The 25,913-nt window shown below is 37.1% G+C and overlaps 1 protein-coding gene across 5 annotated transcripts in view; it reads right to left on the bottom strand.

Annotated features, from left to right (window-relative positions):
- Positions 1-755: 755 nt before the first annotated feature.
- Positions 756-25,913, bottom strand: part of cdk11b (cyclin-dependent kinase 11B) — a 30,813-nt gene continuing 5,655 nt past the window's right edge. For 4 of the 5 annotated variants that reach the window (XM_042729057.1, XM_042729058.1, XM_042729061.1 and 1 more), the window contains 13 exons: positions 24,066-24,194; positions 22,650-22,745; positions 22,323-22,442; positions 20,610-20,681; positions 17,055-17,266; positions 13,267-13,479; positions 12,612-12,717; positions 12,400-12,521; positions 9,997-10,104; positions 4,512-4,628; positions 3,836-3,984; positions 1,330-1,519; positions 756-1,233 (listed from right to left, as the gene is read on the bottom strand). In XM_042729057.1, the coding sequence (XP_042584991.1) occupies positions 1,141-1,233; positions 1,330-1,519; positions 3,836-3,984; positions 4,512-4,628; positions 9,997-10,104; positions 12,400-12,521; positions 12,612-12,717; positions 13,267-13,479; positions 17,055-17,266; positions 20,610-20,681; positions 22,323-22,442; positions 22,650-22,745; positions 24,066-24,194 (1,727 nt within the window). In that variant the 3' untranslated portion in view covers positions 756-1,140. The remainder of the gene's footprint in view (positions 1,234-1,329; positions 1,520-3,835; positions 3,985-4,511; positions 4,629-9,996; positions 10,105-12,399; positions 12,522-12,611; positions 12,718-13,266; positions 13,480-17,054; positions 17,267-20,609; positions 20,682-22,322; positions 22,443-22,649; positions 22,746-24,065; positions 24,195-25,913) is intronic. The other variant, XM_042729059.1, reaches the window with a different exon arrangement.

Raw genomic sequence — 25,913 nt, 5'->3', positions numbered from 1 at the left:
TTCAAGATATTTTCATCTGTGTATTCCAGATCAAGGACCTTCTTCACCTACTCCAGGGCCACATCTGTGTGTTCCAGATGTTAGGACCCCTTGGTGCTCCAGGAGATCAGCATCCTACATGTGAAGTTTCAGAGAAGCAACAGTTTATCTGTCCACAAGATAACAACTCTGCCATAGCAAACTTAATCACTTACATTTTATGCATCTTATGCATTTATTCCTTTTTCACTTATGGTATTCATTTAGTGGTTGTTGATTACTCTTGTTTATATTTTGTAATGAAATTTTATTACACCTGTCTTCCTTGTGTTGATAATACAGTAAGAGGTTCTACAAGTTAGATATCCCTTCAATCTTGCAGATAAATCAGTTTACCAATTCCCTTTAGTTTGCATCACTCTAAATGATTGTTGGGAGTGTTCTCTTATCAACAAGGTAAAAGTCCTGGAGCCCCAAACTAAGAAAGGGGGAAGTGCTCATCTGATGTACTTATAAATAGGGCTGCACGATTAATCGAATGCGAATGTCATGAGCATATTGTAAGTAAAGCCAGCTCTGTGATCAGTAGTAAATCTCCATCACATGCATTTACTATACAGAGCCGTAGTTCACTGACGTAAAAGCTACGCCAAAAACTGCATCATCTCGCCTCCCTGTGTGGGCGAAAGTAAAATCACTACAACAGTTTGTGCATTTAGTGACTTTAATGCACACCTTCAGGCAACCAGAATCTAGTATTCAGATAGACCATGGTATCAATGTTTTTAAAATGGATTTATTTCAATATAAATTTGATGTCACAAAAATGGGTTTTCAACATCTTACTCCCAACTACAACTACAAATGAAGAGGAAAAAATAAAAGAGGTCTGAAAATGCTGATCTGCTGCTTGTTTTTAGATTGGACAAAACAACAAGGAAACCAAGCAAAACAAACCAACGCATTATATTTCAGATCAACACGAGGAATTTAAAGCACTTGAACTTCACGGAGGTCCTCTGTGCTTGTAAAATAAAAACTGTTCCCCAGAGTCTGTGTGTCCCAGTGAGGTTCAGCGAACCACTCTCTGATGCTTGTTCTCTAAATGAGTCTCAGCATCGTATCACACATACACAAGGAAAGCCTGCTGGCCGCTGGAGCTCAGAACTTCAAGCTGAATCCTGGACCGGCTTTGGAGGCGCCCTGGTTAGCAGTGGTCAAATGGAAACCAGTTTCTTTAAGATCATCATCACCCTGAAGAGAACAACAGCAAGATGAGAATGAGAAACAATAGCCAATAGAAACAATGGATTCAAGGCAGCAGATTTCATGTTGAAAGAGTGTCTGTACCAACTGGCTGAAGTCCTGTCCTCCCTCCGGCGGTCGAGGGCTCGTTCCTCTCTTCACCCGCTGCTGTTCGCTCTTGGCCGGCCAGGTGGGGAACATGGAGGGCTCGATGGGGAGCGGCGACTCCCGGAAATACTCGTGTTTAAGTGCTTCATCAGCGCTGATCCGCTTGGCAGGGCAGTATGTCAGAAATCTGCAACAGGCAGAAAACAGATGAGTAAGAATAACTGATGTGAAAACCGTTGCTGTCAGTCAATGTCTCGTGTCACTGCAGGAACTGTGATCGAAGGCGTGAGGTTAAAGGCTCTAGTGATGTGCAACAGTGATTGAGCTGATTGTTTATCTGGCCACAGCATGCGCTCCAAAGCAAAGACGTGAGAAGAGAGAAACGCATGGCTTCAAAGTCACGCAGTGATGTCTGGGTTAGCTACATACATAACTGATTAATCTAATATAGGATGTGTTGGAATATTAATATTTATTAACATGCTGAAAATAGTTTCATGCTCCAATGCAATGCCCGATCACTGAATGAGTTATTTGAGACAGTCGTATTGCTTTAGATGTTTCTTTTTTAAAAATACTGATGTTATAATCAGGGCTCTGAACCGGTTCAAGGAACGAAAACGAAAACCAGAAACGAATGAAATTTTGACAGGAACAGAACCAGAACCAGAAAATTTGAAATGGCCATTAACCGGTAATTAACATCAATCTATCGAAACATCCAACACTTCAAAAAACCCATCAAACAAACACAAAAACAACTAGAATAAAAAAATCAAATAAACGGCTGAAGCCATCGAGTGAAATGTCCGCTCAGCTGTGAACTCTTCATAGGTAAAGCTCATAGAGTTTATCTGAGGATAGTGTAAGATGAATTCAACAGATCACACGCACCTGCAGCGCTTCTGTGAATGGAGAAAACAGAAAAACTACTGGCTTACATAAAAAGGAATATAGGCATATACACTAAATATTTTTCACTTAAATCATATTGACAGATTAACGAAACGAAAAAAATGTGCTAAATTACAGTTCATTGTGACATGTTCCAAAGTATTCGGAAAGGAAAACGAAACAGCAGAGAGTAGTTTTCTTTATTTTGCAGAAGCTTTACAGCTTTTAATAATGTCTTGCTTCTGTATAACCAAGTATAAGTCTTCTCTCTATTCCTTAGTACAAGTTTGTCTCAGCAGCTTTGTGAACAGGTTTCAAGAGAAAACTCTTAGCTGAAAACTTTTACTGCTATTTAAATGTTTTGTTAATACAGGCCCTGATCAGCCATTATTATGGATTATAGACTCGTATTTGAGTTAAAAACATCTTAATGCTGGATGTGTTTCATCTTTTGTCTTCTCCAGATGTTCACTGATGGACTGGAGTGCTGTGGATTATTGTGATGTTTTTATCAGCTGTTTGGACTCTCATTCTGACGGCACCCATTCACTGCAGAGCATCCATTGCTGAGACACTGATGCAATGAATAAAAAGTCTTTCCTCTTTTTACTCCTCTCTGTGTTCCTCTGCTGCTCTCTCATATGAATGTGGTATTTGCAGCCAGGCTGTGATGGGGCTTTCAGATGGGACGTGACCTTTCAGGGCCGTCTGTGCGCATTAGCATCCCTTACATCAGGGCCTCTTAAACTTTGGAAATAAGAACCCCTTCAGAGATTTCAACGGAAAGCCAGAAACATCTGAAAACGAACAAACATCTTGTAGCGACGTTCAGATCGATGGCTGTTTATTTCCAAATGAATGATTCACGTTCAATCACACTGCTGCTGATGTTCCACAGGCTCAACGACAAGGTTTGTAAATATCCAGAAATGATTCAGGTTTCCAGAACAAAAGCTAAATGTGTCTGTCCGACCAACTGCAGTTAAAAAAAATAATTAACCAATATTATTTATATTTTATATAACACCATTATATAAAAGTCATGTGACATTACTTGGTGCCTTCCTCTCATAAGAGACACGTGGTCACGGGGACGCATTTACTGGTTCTGCACAACACCCTCAAACGCTTTCAATCACATTTATAACATATCACTGTTCTAAGCCTTTTGTTTTTAACTCCAGTGTTTCATAATGTGAAGCAGCTGTTCCTGCACTGATGCAGCACTTCAGAAAAACAACGGCTTTCGGTCCATGAATAATAATGAGTTTCAGGCCAGTTAACAAGACGGCCACGTGTCGCTCAACTGCCACTCTCGCAAAGGTTTGATTTTCTGCGACATATTCTACAATTCAGCACATTTCTCATCAGTGTAATGTTAGAGATGAGCTGCTCACAATGAGCTGTCACGGTCTCGAAAGCATCACTGATGTTGACTAACCAATCAGTAAATGTTTTGCATCATACAAAATCGTATTCTAGCAAAAGTGCATTACATCATAAAGGTCTGATTACCGGCTTCTTGCAAACTGAACTGGTGAAGAAAACTTTACATGTAATTAAAAACAGAAATGTAAAACTGAATTAAAGTCACTGTGTGAGCTCTTACTTGTTCATGAGGTCAAAGCCCTGGTCGGACAGCAGCGCTCCGAAGCGCTTGCGCAGGTTATTGTAAGGATATTCTGTGAAAGTCATCTTCTTCACCGCAGGCAGCTCGCTGTATCCCGGCCAGATCTTCTCACTGGGAGAGCCCAAGTCCTACACACACACACACACACACACACACACACACGCAGGAAGAGAGACTGTGAACATGTGAAAAATAAAAAACAAGGTTTAAGGACATGTCATGTACTCCAGTACCATTCAATGTTTAAAAAGACCATATTATAATACTACACAAGTTCATTATTATCTCACAGGAGTAGTTTTGATTGGTTCATACCAGTACTGGCTCTTATCAGGTCAAAAAACTGGGTCGATCGATACCACAGTCCACACTGACACCCATTACTGATTATCCATCTGCATACAGCTAAACTCATCACTTTAATATGACTTTAAAATGAATTCACTCTTAGGTTCAAGCATTCAGTAACTCTATATACTGCATCATCCGGGCACCTATTAAACACAGTAGGTTCTGACTGCACTAATCTCATAGATGGCATGCTATACAAGACGGACAGCATTTCGTGTTCCCAGCTATAATGGAATAGATACATGGACATTCCTGCTCTATAGACGATGGCAAGATCTGTAAATGAGGATGTGATGAAGCATACCTTAAAAACTTTGTTGATTTGATCAATCTCAGATTTGCCAGGGAATAAGGGTTTCTGTGTGAGGAGTTCTCCGAATATACAGCCGACCGACCACATGTCCACAGCTGTGGAGTATTCCTGAGAGGAGGAAACACGAGCGTGACTCAAACAAGCGGACATGACTGCAAAACTCTGGAGTTTATCCACAGCCCAGTGAGCATGAGCGAGATCAACCGTCCACCATTATCACCTGTTTTACATTACATTCAGTCATTCATCAGACGCTTTTATCCAAAGCCACTTACAAATGAGGACAATAGAAGTAATCAGAATCAACAAGAGAGCAATGATAGCAAGTGCTATAACAAGACTCAGTCAGCTTAATGCAGTACACGTAGCAAGGTTTTTTTCATTATATAATAGATAAAAAGAAACCAGATACATAGAATAGAAAAAAAAAGAGAAAGCTAGTGTTAGAGGTCTTTTTTTTTTTTCTTTAGAAAACAAGCGGTCAGAAAATAAAGAGTGCAAGTCTTAAAGGGTCATGCTTTTTTTTTTTTTTTTTTTTTTAGAAAACAAATAGATAAAATAATTAGAACAGAGTTAAAGGGTCAAACAAAGATTTTACAGTTTTACATCTTGAAACAAACCAACCAGCTTTGAGATTATGAACAGCAACAGACACACATGTAAAATACACATATATATGAATTTTACGATATTTAGAACTAAAATCAAGTAATGGTATACGATTTTTCCATCTTAATGTGAGAAGTTTGGTAAATAAGTTGTACGCAGTTCGAATCTGGGCAGATTCGACCGATGCTGATATCATAATTCTCACAGAGACTTGGCTGAAAAAAAATCAATTACAGATGATATGGTGCATATTAATGGTTACAATATTTTTAGAGCTGATCGTAGCAAAAAAAGCAGGAGGGGTTGCAATTTATACTAAAGTAAATATGAATTGTATTTGTACCGAGTCAGTATTTTAAAATGTTTTGAACTTTTAGCTATTAAAGTTTCTTTACTTAATGGGTCTGACATGATGGTGGTCGGCTGTTAACTGTTGAGAAGGGTGTCCCGCAAGGTTCTTTACTGGCACCACTTCTTTTTTCTATTTTTATAAATGAATTAGGGCAGGGAATAAAATCCGCAAAGTTACATTTTTATGCTGAGGATACAATAATTTATTCAGCTGCATCCTCTCTTTCACAAGCTATTGAAATTTTACAGGATTCTTTTAATACTTTTCAGCATAATTTACTGCAATTAAAATTTATTTTCAATGCGAATAAAACTAAGTACATTGTTTTTTCACGTAGTCGTTCCATGATCACTGCTCTGTCTATTCTTACTGTTGATGACGTGCATATAGAGAGAGTAACAACCTACAAATATCTGGGAATATGGATAGATGAGAAGTTGGCATTTGATGTTCATATTGATTACTTAGTAAAAAGATTAAAACCAAGATTGGGCTTTCTCTCTCGCCAAAAAAATGTTTTTCCTTTGGAGCTAGAAAGAAAATTATTCACAGTACTTTTTTACCCATTTTAGATTATGGTGATATTATTTATATGCATGCTTCTATATATTTATTAAAAAGATTAGATTGCGTTTTATAACAAATGCTTGTTCACGTACACATCATTGTTTGTTATATAACCGTGTAGGCTGGACCTCCTTACATCAAAGAAGGAAATCACATATATTAGTATTTACAGTAAAGGCAATGTTGGGTATGCTGCCAAATTACATTACTAGGCTTTTATGCCTGTATAAAAAGAACTATAGCACTAGATCATCGATTGGCATTAAATTAGAAGTACCTAGGATACACTCAGAACATGGAAAATCAGCCTTCTCCTACTTTGCTCCTTGGCTGTGGAATGAATTTCGAATTAATGCTCAACTAGAAAGAATTCCTTCTTTGAATGTGTTTAAAAATATATTGCGATGTAAAATGAATGAAGTGTGTGGCTGTTTTAATTAATTTGGTGACATATGATTAATGTTATTGAATTTGTTTTATGTGTTTTGTAATTATGTGAAATTTTAATACGGCCATCTTGGCCAGGACTCCCTGGAAGAAGAGATTTCTTTTAATCTCAACGGGACCTTCCTGGAAAAATAAAGGTTAAATAAAAATAAATAAAGTATAAATAAAAATAGCTTGAGTGTGGGGCTGTGCGATTAATCGAAATCAAATCACGATTTGAGACGTTGTGGTTTTGCTAATCACAAAGCCTGCGATGTGGGCGCGATATTTCTCTGTTCCAGAGCATTTGCATGACTGCAGCCTCGAGTGGCAGCCTTACTAACCAACAGAGTGAGCGCACCTCCGTTCTCCCCAATCAGCACTGTTCTAGCCAACTGCGTAAACGCCCACCATTAAAAAAAAAGAAAAAAAGAAGAAAAAAACAGATAGCGGGAGAGAGAGAGAGTGTGTGATTATGGCGTCTACAGGGTCAGATTGATAGTTGGTAAAGTAATACTAAAGAAAAACTTATGTAAAACGAAATTACTTCGGGTTCAAAATGACAGACACCAAACAAAAAAGGTAACGTGAATTTGCAAGAGCTGCGTCAGAACACACATCAAGTGCTCCCTTATCGGTTCTGGTTTCAGTACCGGAGAATAAAAAATACATTCTTAGATGTTTTTATTAGTACATGAACGTTATCTTGCACATTTATCTCCCCAAACAGATTCTAATTTGAAAGAAGTTAATAACACACAGCCTGTGTCTCTGAATGCTTCTTATACTCGCTCCTCTCTGCCGCGTCTCACGGAGGAGCGTTTAAACTTGCCGCACAGACACAGCCGGTTTCGTAATGCTCGGTTATACTCACGCACAGCTCCGCACCACACGTACCCACGAGCGCATCTGCCAATAATGCCGAGGCTTGATGCATGTGCACAACCTGTGGCAACTCATGCCTGGCTCCGTGTTTAAAACAAGTGTAAATTCAGTCTAACTGCTTGCTAATTTCACTTGGATGAAGCACACTTGTTCTTAAAATCTCAAATGCTTAAAAAATAATAAATCAGCCTATGTAACCTATGGAATACTTTAATAATTGACTGAAGTAATACAGCTCTTTATTTGCACAAAATAAACTAATCTTTTCTGTGAAAGTTAGTTATGTAAATTATGTAAAAGTAGTAATACCATTATAATATTCCCTGCTAAAAACAAACAAACAAACAAACAAACAAACAAACAACAATAGAACCCCTCCCAAAACACAATAGAAAATGTAATGGATTTAAGGGTTATATATACTGGTAATTTTATTGGCTTTATTGTAAACTATAATGGTGTCCACTGGTATTTGATGGATTCTATTGGTGGGATGTAATCTGGCAGATGGGAAACAACAGAACAACAGCAATACCTTTTGGAATAATGGCCAAAACACACTACAAAAAGGAATTTTGTAATTGTTTTAATGGAAATCATAAGAATTTCTGTGATGGTTTCTATTGTTTTTTTTTCAGCAGGGTAACGATACCCATACTGTGCTGCACACTATTGACAATATTACACTGAAGCTTAACTTTGCAAAACTAAAATCGTAAATCAAATCACAATCACAATATCTGTCAAAAAAAAAAAAAATCGCAATTAGACATTTTCCCCAAATCTCACAGCCCTAATTGAGAGTGCAGCGAGATTCTGCTGTATTCTAGGATTACAGCGACTCTGACTCTCAGACCTGTCTTCAGGATTATGGGTAGTGAAGTCTGGAAATTTGGAATTTAAACACTTTAAAACTAATTTTATTTATGTTTGGTGGATTCTACAGAAGCATAATTTATTGCTTAATCTCAGAGCTCATGGCAGGTCTGTCTCAAAAGAATTAAATGTTTTTGTTAGGGATGTCCCGACTCCCGAACCGATCAAGCAAAATTTTTAACTGATCGGTATCGGCTCTCTTCGTCCCAATCCTTATTTTACGTCAGCTTTAACACCAGTGATGTGAAAAAATGTAAATACACAACACAGAATTTCTGAGGGGGGAAAAAAATAAGGCCACTTTAAGAAAAAATTTGTTTTATGCATTCAAATAATTAGACATGCTAAAACATAACAGAAAAAATAAAATTTCATAGGGCCCAAAACATGTAATTTTTTGTTAAACTTTAATTAAATTGATGTGAAAATTTATAAGTTTCATGATTTCAATTAATTAGACTTGCTTTTTTATTAATAAACTTTAAATTTAACTAATAAAAAGGAGTCGAGAAAAATTAAAACGGAAAAAACAGAATCCAGAAAATTTTTTAATGGAAAATACGGAATTTGGAAGAAAATAAAACGGAATTTAAAAAAAAAAAAAAAAAAGGTCTAGTAATGCTATGGCCTTTGTGTATATATTCAAAGATGTGCATCTTTAAGCATGACTGTTGAAATGAAATGGAAACACTTTCAAATAAGAGTCCATTCGTAACATTAAGATTAATGAAAGCTGTGTAAGTATTGTTCCTTGTTAGAGTGTGGTGATTTCAACATTAACTATTACTATTATTATTAAATAAATTAAAAGTTAATAAATTTATGCATTTAGCAGATGCTTTTATCCAAAAGCGACTTACAGTGCATTCAGGCTATCAATTTTTACCTATCATGTGTTCCCGGGGAATTGAACCCCCAACCTAGTATTATTATTATTATTATTATTATTATTACTATTATTACTACTACTAGTAGTAGTATGGTTCAGTACCGTTTTTTGATTGGGACATCCCTAGTTTTTGTTAAAAACTAGAAAACAAAAAAATGGTGGGAACCCAATATTTGCTACCTGTAGTAGGGGTGTGAAATGACAAAAATTATCTCTCTATATCTTCTGAAATTTTGTCGATAATGATAATTAGACAATATTTTGCAGAGTGTGTTATTGTGCTGGTAAGTCGCTGCTGTGGACAGCCGACTCCCAAAGATTTGGCTTTTCTTCATATTCAGGGTGAATTGTTTGCAGGAGTATCAGAAATGAACTCTTCCAATAAGTTTAAAGTGATTTTTACCTTTTATGAGCATTTTAAAATGTATAAATCCAAGAGTACTGAGTCATGCATTCAACGGATTCATTTAAAAGGCTGATTGATTCAGTAACGAAACACCATCATGTGTTGCTCAGAGACACAAAACAGTTCTGCTGTGGCTTTGTTTGAAACTATTTTCATTGGTGAAATACAGCAAAAACAGGAATTTGTGTCAATTTGTGTCTGCTTGTTTTTTAAAACGGTTGTATAAAATCAATATCACATTTGCAATCGTGCTGATATTTGGAGAAAGCTGCACTCTTCATGTGATATCAACTATATCAGATGATATAAATATAAAAGACGAAGTCATACAAGGGCATTTTCGCCCCATATCTTGAATTAGGAGGAGTATTTTAATCTGGACACAAATGAACACTTCTTCAGAATGATTATTTTTGAGTGCCTGAACACTGGCTCCACAAACATCATGATAGTGTTGTCCACTGACCTTTGCCCCCAGCAGCAGATCAGGTGAGCGGTACCACAGTGTGACCACCACAGGTGTGTAGGGCTTGAGCGGAGAGCCATACTCTCGAGCCAAACCGAAGTCTCCAATCTACAAAACACAGTCACATCTCAGTTAATACTCCAAATCTCACATCATTAAAGAACACTGCTAGTAGAGCGATACATATAACACCCTGCACAGCTGATTATACAAACAAGCTGCTATGTCCAGTGTTGGGGGGAACATGAGTGATGTTATCAGATTAATTTTTTAAAGTAATGCATTACTTTTTAATTTAGAAGGAAATATCAGAGTTACTTTTTCAAATAAGTAACTCCAGCTACTTTGTTTCCATGTATTGAGTGACAGCTCTGGTGTTGCCATGAGTGACAGAAATCAGGAGTAAGTGCAGAACATTGTGTGTGAACATGATCTCACTGTAGCTCTAGACTAAATATGAACAAATATGAACTCCTTCAGCTTGAGGCGTATTCATTTCACTTTTGGCGTGAAAGGGCTTTTATATTTGTAAAATAACTTTTTTTATATTAAAACCAAAAAAGCAAGCGCTGCCTAGATTTAAAGGGGACATATGATGCGATAGTTTTCCTTTCTCTTTGGAGTGTTACAAGCTCTTGGTGCATAAACAATAAATTTTAAAATACAAAAACCAAAAACCCAAACACAAATACATAATAAAAATAAAAATTAATACACGTCACCCCAAAACGGCTCGTCCCAACACAACATGCCCCCACATGTCTACGTAATTGTGTGGGAAGATTTGTGTGTGTGCAGCACATTTTACGGAGGATGAGGACTGTTTCCTGATCCTGGGAGAGTACAAGGCCATCTGTGGCACAAAGGCTGTTTCTATAAAGTGGGGCAATTCCAACTTTGCAGCGACAGACTGGGCTTCTGACTCACAGCCTGTAAGTACGTTTCATATTTAAAGGATTTGCCACTGATGATTCAAACGTGAGTTTTGAGCAAAGTAGAGTATCGCTTGTTGTTTGTTGTTTCTCCGATCACAAATGCAGACATGGTTTTATGTTTACCTGGCGCAATACACAACGCAACACATAAAAACACAGTATAAGTCATTATAATCAGTAATTATGTCCTCACTGGAAATGGCTCGTTTGTAATGGGTTTTACTGGTTTTGTCTCGTCGCTCCTGGACACGCATCACAGTATGGTGAGGGGCGTAACATTTCCGTCACACGCTTCAGGCATTCAGCCAATCACAAAGCACTGGATAGCTGGCCAATCAGAGCACACCTCACTTTTCAGACTGATGAGCTTTGTAAAAATCGATGTGTTTTAGAAGGCGGGGCATAGAGGAGAAACAATAATGTACAGTATGTGGAAAATAATGTGTTTTTTGAACCTTACACCACATAAACACATTGCATTACACCAAATACACAACACAATGTTCTTTTTAGCAACATTATATGACCCCTTTAAAAAGTAACTCAAAAGTTACGTAATGCATTACTTTTCATAAAAAGTAACGTAATTAGTAGGGCTGTCATTCCATTAACATATTTAACCACGATTACTCGCATGATTGACATGAGTTAACTTGTGATTAATTGCATATGGATGCTTTATGCAAATGTATGTTTATTATTAGTGAAACCATACTCATACATAGAGCATGAAGACCAGACATGCTTAAAAGGTCATAGATGTTTTCAAATAACGTGTTCATGTCTATTAGACACATGAAAAAAAATAGAAATACCAGGTTCCCATTACTTCTCTTACTTTGCACTGAGCAATACTTAGACAAACCTGTTTACATTTTTGCAGGAGAGGGCAGCTCACTTCTTCTGAACATGCAAAATGTACATTTGCTTGCCTCTCTGTGGCACATACTGTACTTTGATGCAGCTTTAATCAACATTAAATACTGATAATTGAGCCGTCGTCTGATGAAATCAAATACATATAAGACAGATAATAGCTGTGCTATGAATTCAGCTACACTTGCATGAAAAATTAGAGAAGCAACACATCTGTTTTAACTGAAAGCACGTTGCTCCTCTCAGCCGCTTGCTGAACAATGCAGATGCACAGAGAGAGAAAGAGGTGTGTGTCCGCGCTGGGAAAGCAAGACCTTACCGGCGAGTCTCAGAAACTAGATAGGCCTAAGGTTTGGGCAAACCCTAAAGATTTGTCGCTAGACACTTTTTTTAAAGAAGAAAAGAAAAAAAGTTGCTAATGGGGTCTGCAAAGTTGGCAACACTGTGCATCTCCATTTCTCCAACTATGTGCTAGACCACAGGTCAAACGGGAAATGTGCACTCCGCACTGCGTTAATCACGTGTTAATAAAATTAAAAACTTTCCCCAACACTGGTGATGTTTAACATGAATTCAGCGGACGATGACTGACCTTCAGAATGCCTTTGTGGCTCAGCAGCAGGTTGGAGGTCTTCAGGTCACGGTGAAGGATCCAGTTGTCATGGAGATGACGGACGCCTCTCAGCAGCTGGATCATCAGCGTCTTGACTTCACCTGCGCAGGAGACAGAAGAGATGCGAGTGAAGCGCCTCATTATGGCCAGGATGAATAATTCAGTATGCTTTAGTGCGGTCAGGGTCGTACCGGGCAGGAAGGGCTGTTTCATGGTCTCCATTAGACTCTTCAGATCATGCTCCACGTAATTCATCACAATGTAGATTTTATCCATATTACTGCCCACGACGATCTCCTACAGCCAGCAGAGAGCACATGCAGGAGAGATTTATTATAACAGGATAACATCTAAAACAATTAGTGTTAAGTTGTATAAGCTATTAAATAATTAAACCCACCAAAAGTTGTATTACTGTTGTATATAAATGTATTATTTTCAAAAGTTGCATGTTGCATGCAGTGCAAATTAAATCATGATACATTTACGTGAGAAGAAAAAGGACATGTCTTGTTTTCTGAGAAACTGATCAAATTGCTTTATGATTAAAACAAGAACAAATATCTGCCAATGGTTTCAGATTAAAATTAACTTAATTCAAAGGAAAACTGACAGATATGTTCTTGTTTAAAGCATAAACTCTCTTCATTTTCACTTCATTCAATTTTTGAAATAATCATGCTTGCAATGCATGCAACATTTAATGCCCTGGATTTATGAATTTCAGACTTTTCTGCTTTTTAAAATTTCAAAATCCTTTTCTGCCTTAAATTGTGGAAGGGTGAATTAAACCGTGACCAGAGATATTTTTATACAGCTGTGGGTTTACAGTAGAGTGTTTCTGACCCGGACGGTGACGATGTTGGGGTGCTGGGCCTTCAGGATGGTGTTGATCTCTCTGAGGGAGGTGATGGGAAAGCCCTCCTTCTCTTTCTCCATCTTCAGTCGTTTCAGGGCCACGATTTCATCCGTCTTCTTGTCTTTGGCTCTGTAGACGACGCCATAAGTGCCTTCTTCAATGCGGTTCAAGCACTGGAACTCCTCCACGCTCCGGCAGCCCTACACACAGCAGGATGTCAGGTCACGTGTGTGTGTGTGTGTGTGTGTGTGTGTGTGTGTGTGTGTGTGTGTGTGTGTGTTCACGTGCTGAGATGAGGAAACATCGATTAGAAATGGCTTACAAATATACTTAATCATTATGAAAATACCAGAGATGGCTTGAAGAACACAGATGTGCTCAATATATTGTCACAGCTGAGTGTTTATGGTCCTTACATTTCAGCATTCAAAACATTTAACATTATGTCTTCTTTTTATTCAGTTACAGCTATGTCTTTATCCATATTAGGGATTTCCTGGAACATCATCAGTTATATTACTTCTGTGATGCATATAGTAAACCTTATTTAACATAACAGCCATTAATGCACAAATCAGATGTGTTACATAAATGCCTGAAATGTAGCTAGTTTATGCAGCTTGTCTCTAAGAAATAGAGACGAGCTCACGGAGTCACGTAATATAATCCATCAAGTCCTGTCCCAATAAAGATGTAAGTTTGCATGAATTAAATAATACAGCCATGAATGAGCACATGTTGGAAATAAAAGCGCTGAATGTAATTCTCTCTCTGTTGTCTATGCTCATCATTATTCTCGTGAAGTCGTCTGCATTTTGCCGTTCACTCAGCGGGTTGATGCTCAGAAAATGCTCCAGCACGGTCACCGCATGTACATTCCAATATTGCAGAGAATATTATTCAGTTATTTAACAATATCCAGTGAATTATTCTTCACTCTTTAACCTATTAAACAGCTTATAAATCTACTAAAACTGTACTTTAAAATTAAGTAGCCCTATTACATTTCTGCAAAGTTGATATGACTCCTGTCTTTAATTTATTTTTCTCCATTTGAAAACATTAGACCTTATTGTTAATTATTAGTGTTGCTGCTGATGCTTTTTATAAATATTTTTTTTTTTTTGTAATATGAAGATTAAAATTAACATGAATGACTACTCATTTTCAACCCTTTTTTTTTTTAAGATGACTGAAAAGGAGGAAAAACCAAAGTGAAGTATGGACTTACTTCACTCAGTCATTGCCAGGGCTGGCGGTTTGCAAAGAATGCCAAAAGAATGTGAGCATGGGATCAAAATCTTAAACAACAAAAAATACCTTCACCTAAAGATACATCACTTAACTATCTTTGAAGAGGCAAAGAAAAAAAGAGATGCTGAAGAGGAAAATACATCAAGCCACATTCAAGCTTCTCTTCCTATGATGTTTGATAAGCAGACAAAGTGGAAGACATCTGATGTCCGCTCAAAAAAACTAGCCAGGCTGATTACAGAAATGATTTCTACAGACAATCAGCCTTTCAACTTTGTTGAAAATAAAGGCTTCCGGAGACTCATGGCTACTGCAGAACCAAGATATACTCTAAAGAGTGGGAAGTTCTACAGAACAGAGGTGTTCCCCAGTATTCACAACAGCATCGTTGAGAAGATTAAAGCAATGCTAAAACCTGATAAAGCAGGTTATATAACTTAGCTTTTACCACAGACTGCTGTTCCATTATAACTGAATCCCTCACGAGTCTCACATGCCATTTCATTGATGATCAATGGATTCGCAGACAAATAATTCTAAACACAAAAGCAATGACTGGATCACACACTGGGGAGTACATTAGTAAGATGTTCTTGGGAATGCTGGAAGAATGGGAAATTGACAAAGACAGAGTGGTTCTTGTTCTTAGGGAGAGTGGTGCTAACATTGTCAACGGTATGAACTGCCTGACATGAGCTGCAGCGCCCACATATTACAGCTTGTTGTCAATGATGGCCTCAACTCACAAAGAGCTGTCCAAAATATTCTTTCAGTGCTGAGAAGCTGTGCTACCCATTTTAATCATTCCATACGAGCCAAACAGCGTTTAACAGTGATCCAGCAGGAGCTTGGGCTACCTGCACATTCCATCATTCAGGCTGTGCCGACCCGATGGAATTCCACCCTGCACATGCTGGTCAGGGTGCTAGAGCAAAAAATGGCTTTGAACATATACACCAGTGAGCATGGTGGGCAATGGAATATTGTTAGTAATCTTATCGACACCCTTTCTCCAGTGGAAGAGGTCACTCTTGAGAAGAGCCACTACGAAAGTTCACATCATGCAACATCCCATCTGTCAAAGTTCTGAAGATGTTGAGAGCAGCCAGGGTCCCTCCTCTCATGGAATTAAAACAATGAGACAGGAAATGCTGGAGAGTCTCACCAGACGGTTTGCAAAAGTGGAGGAGGTGAAATGTGCAGTCCTTGCATGTGTTCTGGATCCAAGATACAAGGCACATGCCTTTTCATGTGACACCACACTGTCAAATGCAAAAGAGTGGCTTAAGGAGGAGACAGAGAGCCTAGAGCAAGACGATGCACAAACCAAACAAAGTGAAGAAACACAGTCAGATGATTCTAGCACACTTTCAAAAAGGACCCGGGCAGAAGAGAACCAGAAGAAACTGATTGATGAGATGTACAACACTATGCTTGGCGCTAGTTCTGAAGTTGCTGGACCTAGCCTTGTAGGAGAGCTTCAGCAGTACCTTCTGGAACCAGTGATTGATAGAAGGATGGGCAAACCACTTGAATGGTGGAAACAAAATGAGAAAAGGTTCCCCATTCTTGCTCCTCTGTCAAGAAAGTTTCTTTGTTAACAAGAAAACAATCGTAGCAGGCTTATGGGGCAGAATGCTGAAAGACTCTGTTTTCTACACTACAAGCTAGTTCTGCTCAACTGGGAGTATTAAGCTACAGTAAAAGAGCAATGCTATTTTTTTCAGGTGATTTAGATTGTTTTCTTTATTTTTTATATTGGTTAGAATTACTTTTATGTTCTTTATTTATTTTAACTGTTTTTTTTTTGTTTGTTTTTTTTATTTCCCTCATCAAAAAATTTTTTTTTAAACAAAAAACAGTGCACTTTTATTTTTTTGCACTTTCAGACCCCTCTATTTATTGGTGTATAAATAAGATTTGTTTTGTTTTCAATGCAAGGCGGGATATATATAAATAAATAAAATGGTTTGTTCAGTTCAGTGGTGTTGTGATCGTGTCAAAAACAGAAGTATAACAGTAAATAAATATTGATTCTGCATATCGGTTATCGGGCATATAAACACAAAAATTATCGGTATGAGTTCTAAAAGAAAAAATCAATATCGGTCGATCACTAGTAACTATTAATGATTATTATTCAAGTAATCTACTGATTATTTTGACAATTGAGTAATCAGATAATTTTTAGTACCACAAATAGACCTAAGTGAAAACCAGGCTTTAGTATGAATATTTATATATAAGTTAACGATATGAACTAATGCAATAATAACTGGCTCAAATAAAATTAAATCAGAAAAGACATGTTAAGCAGACATATAATAATCCACGATTTTTCCAGTGTGCACAGGTTTACAGGAGGTTTTTTGTTGTTAATTTGTAGCAAAAAACACTGTGATTTGCCAAGATATCAGAACAGAACCGAAAACCGTGGTTAAAAACAGGTACGTATTGAACCGTGGACTAACTGTACTGTTGCATCCCTAGTAAGCAGACAGGTGTACGTGAGTGAGTGTACCTGTAAAGCCGGCAGGTATTTGGGCAGCTCTTTCTTCAGCTCTACGGGCGAGATGGGCGGTGATTCAGGGACGTAGTTGTCTTCTGGAGTGGCTGAATGAGAGGGAGACTGTGGGGTGACGTCTCCTGCCTCCTCGGCTCCCTCTTCTTCCTCCTCTTCCTCAGTGCTCACCTCGGAGTCATGATCAAACCGGGACTCTGGAACTGTCACAACAACACGACACAGCACAACCAGACTAATGTGAAAGATAGTTGACAACACTAAAACATCATATAAAAGCAAAGCTTTAAAATCACAAAAAATAAAGCACTGTTGAATAACTGTGGAATAAAGCACTGTTAACCCTCTGAGGTCTGAGGGGTTTTGGGGGCCTGGAGAAGTTTTGACATGTCCTGACTTTTGTGTTTTTTCAGTTGTTTATAAACATATACATGGCTAAAGTCTAATAACACTGTAATCAGTACAAACTGGGCTACAATAATACGTAAATAGCATGTATGTACATGATTGTGTTTTAGAGAAAACAACGTTAATGCGTGGTTAGTGAGAAGTTAAAATTTTAAAGTCACTGAAATAAGGTCATAAGACACCTAGAGAGCATTTGTTCACAAGACTGTCAAACCTGGAGCTTGTAGCCTAGAACTTTTGATTCAAAATCATCTTTACTCACTCACAGAAAACAATAGATTAGTTAAAATTTTCTAAGACACTTTTTGTTTCGAAAGGGCATATGCGAGTAGGCGTGATTGACCGTGAAACTTTGTGATTCACACCTGAGATGACAAAGACCAGCATAATGAGCTGCATAATGAGGCTTTCAGCCAGGTGTGTGACAGAGGGAAGAGTTACAAGAAAGACTCTGAAGACAAAATAAATGTATATATTTTTATGTTTGTAGTTTATTTAGAATATATTTAATTATCCCACAAAATAACTTGAGATTCACATGCAATGCAGTTAAACAGTTTATTAGGAACAATCAAAGCTGACTTTCAAAGCTGATTTTTTTGCATCATTACTCCAGTCACACAATCCTTCAGAAATCCTTTTAACAATCTTATTTTCTACAAAAAAAACATTTTTTTTTTGATTAATTGAAAGAACAGCATTGTTTGTAACATGGTTATTGTATTTATCATCACTTGTGTGCTAAATGAAAGTTTGATTTTCTATATATACTGACTCCAAGCTTTTAAATGGTATAGTGTATATTGTTACACTTGGAGTAAGACTGGAGTAATGAGGCTGAAATTTAGCTTTGATCACAGGAATAAATTAAATTTTAAAATATATTAAAATAGAAAGCAGTTATTTTAAATAGTAAAAATATTGCACAATATTACTGCTTTAGCAAATGCAACTTTCTGTATTTTGGATCAAATAAATGCAGGCTCATGTGTCATGTTGAAATATATAAATGAACATCACATACCTGGCATTTCCAAAATGTATATTATGTGCTCTGAAGGACATACTTTTTTGAAGAGACGTTGAAGAGATGGGAGTGTGTGCCTCGCTTGGTCTTAGCTGTGTTCCAGGTTCCTGAGTGGGTTGCTTATTTGCATTGGCTCGCTTTGCAACAGGTTATTATGTATCTGAAATAAAAAAAGCATGCATGCTGTTTACGCAAATAAACTGCATTATTAACATTATTGTGATGGTCACTGATACTATTAGTAATTTATAGGAAAAAAAAAGAACACAATTACCACATAGCACATTTATTGTCAGTGATATTTACAGCTTACTTGATACATTTACACCTCAGACGATCACAAACACCAATGAAGAGGTATAACACATTCAAAATATTTACACCAGAGCAGATATTGATGAACAGAAGCTTAGTTACATTCTTTAAAACACAAGCATGCTTTGTATGAAGGCCTATAATATATATATATATATATATATATATATATATATATATATATATATATATATATATATATATATATATATATATATATATATATATATAGTTATATATATATATAGTTTGTCAAGAATTGACAATAAAGCAGACTTGACTTGACTTGACTATAGTTATAAACGTATATGGCTATATTAGTGAAGAGAGTATAGCCTATCACAGTAAAGTTTTGTCTAATCATTCTTACTGACATTAAGCTAGCAACATTATAACTCATATTACTTTCATATTGTATTGCTGTCTGTGTTATAGAACATAAAAAATAAATAAAAAACATCCTGGCATCGTGAAACATTTAGATGATGTAAATGAAACTTCATAATGTTTCACCTGATTATAGTTTGGAAAAAGTCTAACAAGTAAAATGTGTACAAGTTATATGAAAACTAATACAAGAAGATTAATAATAAAAGACTTACTCATGTTTATCTCTGCTGGGTCAAGCCGCTTCGTTCTTCTTTCTGAGGTAATCCAAATCTTATTCCTCTCAGCGGTCTTATTGAGGTGAATTATGTCTTATTCCTCTCAGCGTGAAGCGAACAGTAACATTTAAAAAACGTGAAGTACAGTCTCGCTGCTTTGTTTGCTGTGAAGTGCGCCATTACCCGCCGCAAGCTTCACGTGGACCATTATAATCTGAATAGTGCGCTCGGCGCGTGGGCGCATTAGATATAATGAAGGGAGACGTGAAAGACGGACATTGCGTTGTTTTCATGTGGATTACTTTATCACGGAATATTTATTTTCAATAAGACTTGCTCAGTTTAAAAGTACACATGTCAAGCTTTCTATAGATATATCTCTCATGTCTCTGTGTTGAGTAGTCACTGAGTTACAATTCATTTTAATGTCACATTTCTAAATTAAGATCACGCAAAACCAAGGCGGCAGACAGCGCACTCTGTTTGTTTTCTTTAATTTATAAATGCACAAAGTTTTGTTGTTATTATGTGTGGATACAAATAAAAGTAGACCCTTTACAGATTCGATTGATGTATTGCTCTTATCTGTACGATCAAAACTGAAAGTGTAATTTAAGTTCTTTTCGGTTAATCAACCCCAGAGGGTTAAATCTAGATTAAAAACACACCTCTTTGGCCAAGCATTCAAATAATGCATCTCATAATTTTGGACTGCAGTTATATCTGATCAAATGTGCATTATTATTCTTTAGCTTGGGTTAAACTAATTAATTTTACTTGGCTGGAACAGCAGCTACACTAATTATGTCTCTATTTGTTTCTCTGTTTCTGATGGGATTTACATCCCGTGGTAACTAGGATTTACACAAGCTCCAGTCTGGATCCAGAACACCTGAGAAGAGATGATGCCAGCCCCTCAGAGGACCTCAGATGATGCTAACCCAGAGACAACATACAGAACTACCACATTTTGCTATAAGTTTGATTGCATCATATAATAATTGCTATTAATAGTGTTCATCGTCTGTTTGATTACGTCTTTGATTTTTCCGAACATTTCTGCCGTATGCACATGAACTGACAGTCACCACTGATAAGCTACTACTAAATATTGTAGAAACTTAATTTTCTGTAAAGTTGTTTTGCAATGATTTGTATCGTAAAAAGCGCTTTTTATTGAATTGTTGATGAAATGCTCACTGGGAGGAATGTGGTTTCCATTCTCTCTGTCCTCTTCTTCCTCCTCTGACTGTTCTTCATCACTCATGGCACCTGAGCAAGATAAAATACGAACACAATAATAAATTACATATAGATTCATGCACATAATAAATACAAGTGTGATGGTTACAATGCTCAACACTGCAAAAAAACAATGCATAAAACCTTACAATGCAATGAGAGCAGATCTAAAGGTAATGCCGCAATCACTTTTTCACTCACTTTTACGTTTCACTTTAACCACAACGGCCATAGCAGATTCCGTTTAATTGTGCAGAGGCATTTTTTGGCCCATATCTTACATTTGGGGTAGGGGTGTGTGATATGACGATTATTGACGGTGGACGAGTCATGCCCCCAGCACTCATTATTTAAAATATATATTTAAGCACATTAAAAGATATATCTTACATTGTAAAAATACATACTGTCCTGTAAAAAAAAAAAAAAAAAAAAAAAAAAAAGCAGCATTTCATAATCATGACCACAATAAAATAATATAATAAAGCACTATAATATATTATAGTAAAGTATATAGAATTATTATTATTATTATTATTATTAGTATTAAAGTACCTGCCAAAAGTTTGGAAACATTACAATTATTAATGATTGATTAATGATTTTGAAACTATTTTCTGCTCATCAAGGCTGAATTTATTTGATCAAAAAAAAAAAAAACTATTATATTATTATTATATTAACTAAATATTGTCAAATATTATTACAAATACAAGTTCTCAATTGAAATACATTATAAAATGTAATGTTATTCCTGTGATGCAAAGCAGAATTTTCTTCATCATTACTCCAGTTTTCAGTGTCACATGATCTTTTAGAAATATTACAATTTATTTGACTCTCAAGAAACATTTCTGATTATAATCAATGTTGAAAACAATTTTGCTGCTTCATATTTTGTGTGGAAATGATGATGCACTTTATTTTTCAGGATTTTTTGATAAACATAAATTTTAATGAACAGCATTTATTTGCATTTATCAAATATATTAATTAAACTCGTTAATGCATTTATTAAATAGAAATAATTTTAAATATCTTCACTCACTTTTTGTCGCTTTCATGCATGATGAATAAAATTATTAATATCTCTCTCTTTTTTATATCTTATACAAATGTTTGAGTGGTATCATTGTTTCCACAAAAACATTAAGCAGCAAAACTGTTTCTAACATGTCTATCTGTTTCTAACAGCTCTATCTCGTTTCAACCCACTGGACAGACTAAAACGTATGATGCAGCGTCATAAACCACCCTGTGTTTGTTTGCTTAGTCCAGAGGAGAACCAGTAATGAGAACTGTTATCAAACTGAATCAACACGAACTGACTGGTGCTGAAATTTGACACTACTGTCTTGTTAGCGCTGCTTTACAGTAGAATTTGATTAGGTTTGCATCATTTATTCTGTTATGTTCCTGTTTATCTCTGTGAAGCTGCTTTGACACTATAAAGCACTAGAGAAATAATGGTGACTTGACTAGAACGTAACACTGGTCATTCAGCGATCTGAAGCCTTTTATTTATCTAACCAGAAGACAAGCCAGATAAATGACGGCATGGCAAGATGCTCTGGGACTGTTTTTGGTTGTTTCATTGCACAAAACCACAGAGACAAACAAACAGACTGACCTATAGCAGAAGCGTGTGTGTGTGTGCGTGTGTTAACTAACCTTCGCTGTGTTCTGACCCCTCAGAGTCTGATCCTGACTCGCCCTCGTCATCTCCCTCACTCTGACTGCTGGACTCTTCTTCATCATTCTCCTCACCTTCCTCATCCTCAGACCCAGAGCCTGGCAAAACAAACACAAATCAACCTGCATCTCTCTCACATACATACATTAACACACAGAGAGAGAGAGAGAGAGAGAGAGAGAGAGAGAGAGAGAGAGAGAGAGAGAGAGAGAGAGAGAGAGAGAGAGAGAGAGAGAGAGAGAGAGAGAGAGAGAGAGAGAGAGAGAGAGAGACACAGAGAGAGAGAGAGAGAGAGAGAGATGTACCCATCGATGACTCAGGTGTGCACGTCTTCCTCTCACTGTCACTGATGTCCTGTAGCTCAGACAGGGGGTTTTTATCATCCATCTTAACCTCCCGCACTGCAAACACAAACAAAACAATCATGTCACCTTTATTTGTACAGCGCTTTATACAATAAGAGTTTGTCAAAGCAGATTCACAGAGATAATCAGGAAGCAGTAGAAGCTCAAAATTCAACTTTAAGGACATTAGGACACTGTAACATTTAAACATGAATGTTCTGTAAATGTTTTTAGGAAATGTGACATGCAGAATAGAGCTGGGCAAAAAAAAAAAAGATTTTTCGCTTAACCGTTTTTTTAAATGACGTCGATTCGATTACGATTCTCAAAAGCTGTGAAAAATTTATTTTCTGGTATTTATTTTCAGGAAACATTTAAGACTAGATCTGATTAACGTGAATCTTATCATCAGTCTTCTCCACTAGATGTCACCCTCTTTCGTGATGTTACAACAGAAAGCCTGTCATTCAGTCAGTGCTTATCAAGGAGGAGATACTCTGGACAAGAACCAAGAACAAAGCAATATGCATGATTTGCATACTCAGGTAAAATTCTACAGTAATACTATGAATCTGCGGAAGCATTCGCCATCACGCATAAGACACTATGATTTCCGCAGTGAATGGATGGCACATACACACGGTTTTGTTTACTACACACATACTGAAGCGGTGTTTTCAGTCTCTGCCGTCTCACTATATGACGATATGAACACACAAACATCATCTCCAGCTGCTCTGAGAATCACTTCATTAGCATTCTGCCATTTAAACTGACAGAAATATATTGTGCATTCTTGATACTCAATTTAACAACAATACTGTTACTATTACTACTAATAAACATAAACAAAACCTTATTTTTAAAAGAAAAATCACATTTGTTTTATGTTTGTTTAATTTTAACAGTAAACGTCTGTCGTGCATCACTTTGTTCGCCAAAAATGAAAAGGGTTTAATTTTCCATTTGATTAGGAAAAATGTAATTAATGTTTTACAGCTTCATTTGATTACCAGAAAAACATTTTATAGGACCCTATTATTGTTTAAAAAATAGGACCCTATACAAAAAAAGAACAGTTTTAAAATACAGGTCTGTGGTTTTTAACTTCTTTTTATTAATTCAACATTTGTACACTGATGTTTACTGTTCACTTTTTAGAAATATCAATAGCATTTGTATTAAAACTATATTCACTGAATGTAATAATAAAAAAAAAGAAATGGAGAACTGAATCAAGAATCGGGAGACCCCGCAGTGAAAGCTGATGATAGTGTATTGGCTGTGAGACTGCAGTTGAACACGGAAATCAAGCAGATGTCTCAGAAGTGAAGTGTGGTGCTGATGAATGCAGAAGAGGAAGACTGAGTGTGTCACCTTGGTGTTGCTCGCTGCTCTCTGCTTTGGTCTCTCTCTGCTGGCGAGCAGGGCTGCGGCTGCGGTGACGCGAGCGTCCTTTATCTGCATACTCGTCTGCAGGAGCTCCTCTGTGATGAGACACGGGCCCTGAAACACAGTCAGCGGTGCTTCAGTCCTGGCAATTTCATTTTTCATACTGGATTCCATTTCTAATGGTTTAATTAAATGTAAATAATCAAAAAAAGATCTCTAATCGATAGAATTCATAAAACTACAACAATTTAATAAAATGTTAACTACAATAGGGCCTGTGAAAAGTTATCGGTTTTCATCTTTCACATATTTATGATTTAATATTTGCTGGACCTGTCTGCTGCTTTTGACACAGTTAACCACCAGATTCTCCTGTCCACCCTCAGAAAGATGGGCATCTCTGGAACCACACTCCAGTGGCTTAACTCCTACCTGTCTGATAGATCCCTCATGGTGTCTTGGAGGGGTGAAGTCTCTAAGTCACAACAACTTGCTACTGGGGTTCCTCAAGGCTCAGTACTTGGACCGCTTCTCTTCTCCATCTACATGACGTCATTAGGATCTGTCATTCAGAAGCATGGCTTTTCCTATCACTACTACGCTGATAACACTCAACTCTACTTCTCATTCCAACCGGATGATCCGACGGTAGTTGCTCGCATTTCAGCCTGTCTGAGTGACATTTCTAGCTGGATGAATGACCATCACCTTCAGCTCAACCTTACTAAGACTGAACTGCTGGTGGTTCCAGAAAACCCATCGTTACATCAAAAAACCTATGAATAGCTGGGTTCGTCAACCATAACTCCTTCCAGGACAGCCAGAAACCTAGGAGTTGTGATGGATCATCAGTTAAGCTTCACAGACCATATTGTTACAACGACCCGGTCCTGTAGATCTGCCTTATTCAACATTAGGAAGATTAGACCCTTCCTGTCAGAGCAAGCCACCCAACTTCTTGTCCAAGCTCTTGTTCTCTCCAGACTGGACTATTGTAATGCTCTTCTGGCGGGCCTTCCTGCATGTACTATCAAGCCTCTACAAACTGATCCAGAATGCAGCAGCGAGCGTTGTCTTCAATGAGCCAAAAACAGCTCATGTTACTCCTCTCCTCATCAGGTTACACTGGCTACCAGTAGCCCCTCGCATCAAATTCAAGGTACTGATGCTTGCCTACGAGACGACCACTGGCGCAGCACCAACATACCTAAACTCACTAGTTCAGTCTTATGCGCCCTCCAGAAGTTTGCGCTCTGCAAGTGAACGACGCCTTGTGGTGCCATCCCAAAGAGGTTCAAAATCACTCTCACGGACCTTTTCCTGGACTGCTCCCAGCTGGTGGAATGACCTCCCGATCTCAATTTGAACAGCTGAGTTTTTACTCATTTTCAAAAAACATCTAAAGACTCATCTTTTTCACCTGCACTTAACCAACTAATACTAGCACTTACCTTTTCTTTTTCTTGTCTATCATATTCAAAAAAAAAAAAAAAAAAAAAAAAAAAAAAAAAAAAAAAAAAAAAACCCTGGCTTCGTGTTCTGTACTAGACTAACTGAGACTTGTCATGGCACTTGTATACCGTTGTTGTTCTCTCTCGTTGATCTGATTGTTTCTACTGTTCTCATTTGTAAGTCGCTTTGGATAAAAGCGTCTGCTAAATGATTAAATGTAAATGTAAATGTAATATAAATTTATTCCAAAAACAGTGGTAATCAAATAAAGTAGGGATGCACGGATATCAGACGAAAACAGCTAAAAATGCAAATATCGGCATCAGCCCGATATGAAAAATGATGCAGATATGTCTTGCTGATAAGAGGATTAACTCTCAC

This window comes from Cyprinus carpio, chromosome B8, assembly GCF_018340385.1.
Source record: "Cyprinus carpio isolate SPL01 chromosome B8, ASM1834038v1, whole genome shotgun sequence".
Classification (NCBI taxonomy): Eukaryota; Metazoa; Chordata; class Actinopteri; order Cypriniformes; family Cyprinidae; genus Cyprinus; species Cyprinus carpio.
Note: the sequence above shows the minus strand (reverse complement) of the source record. Positions and strands in the feature narration are given on the sequence as shown.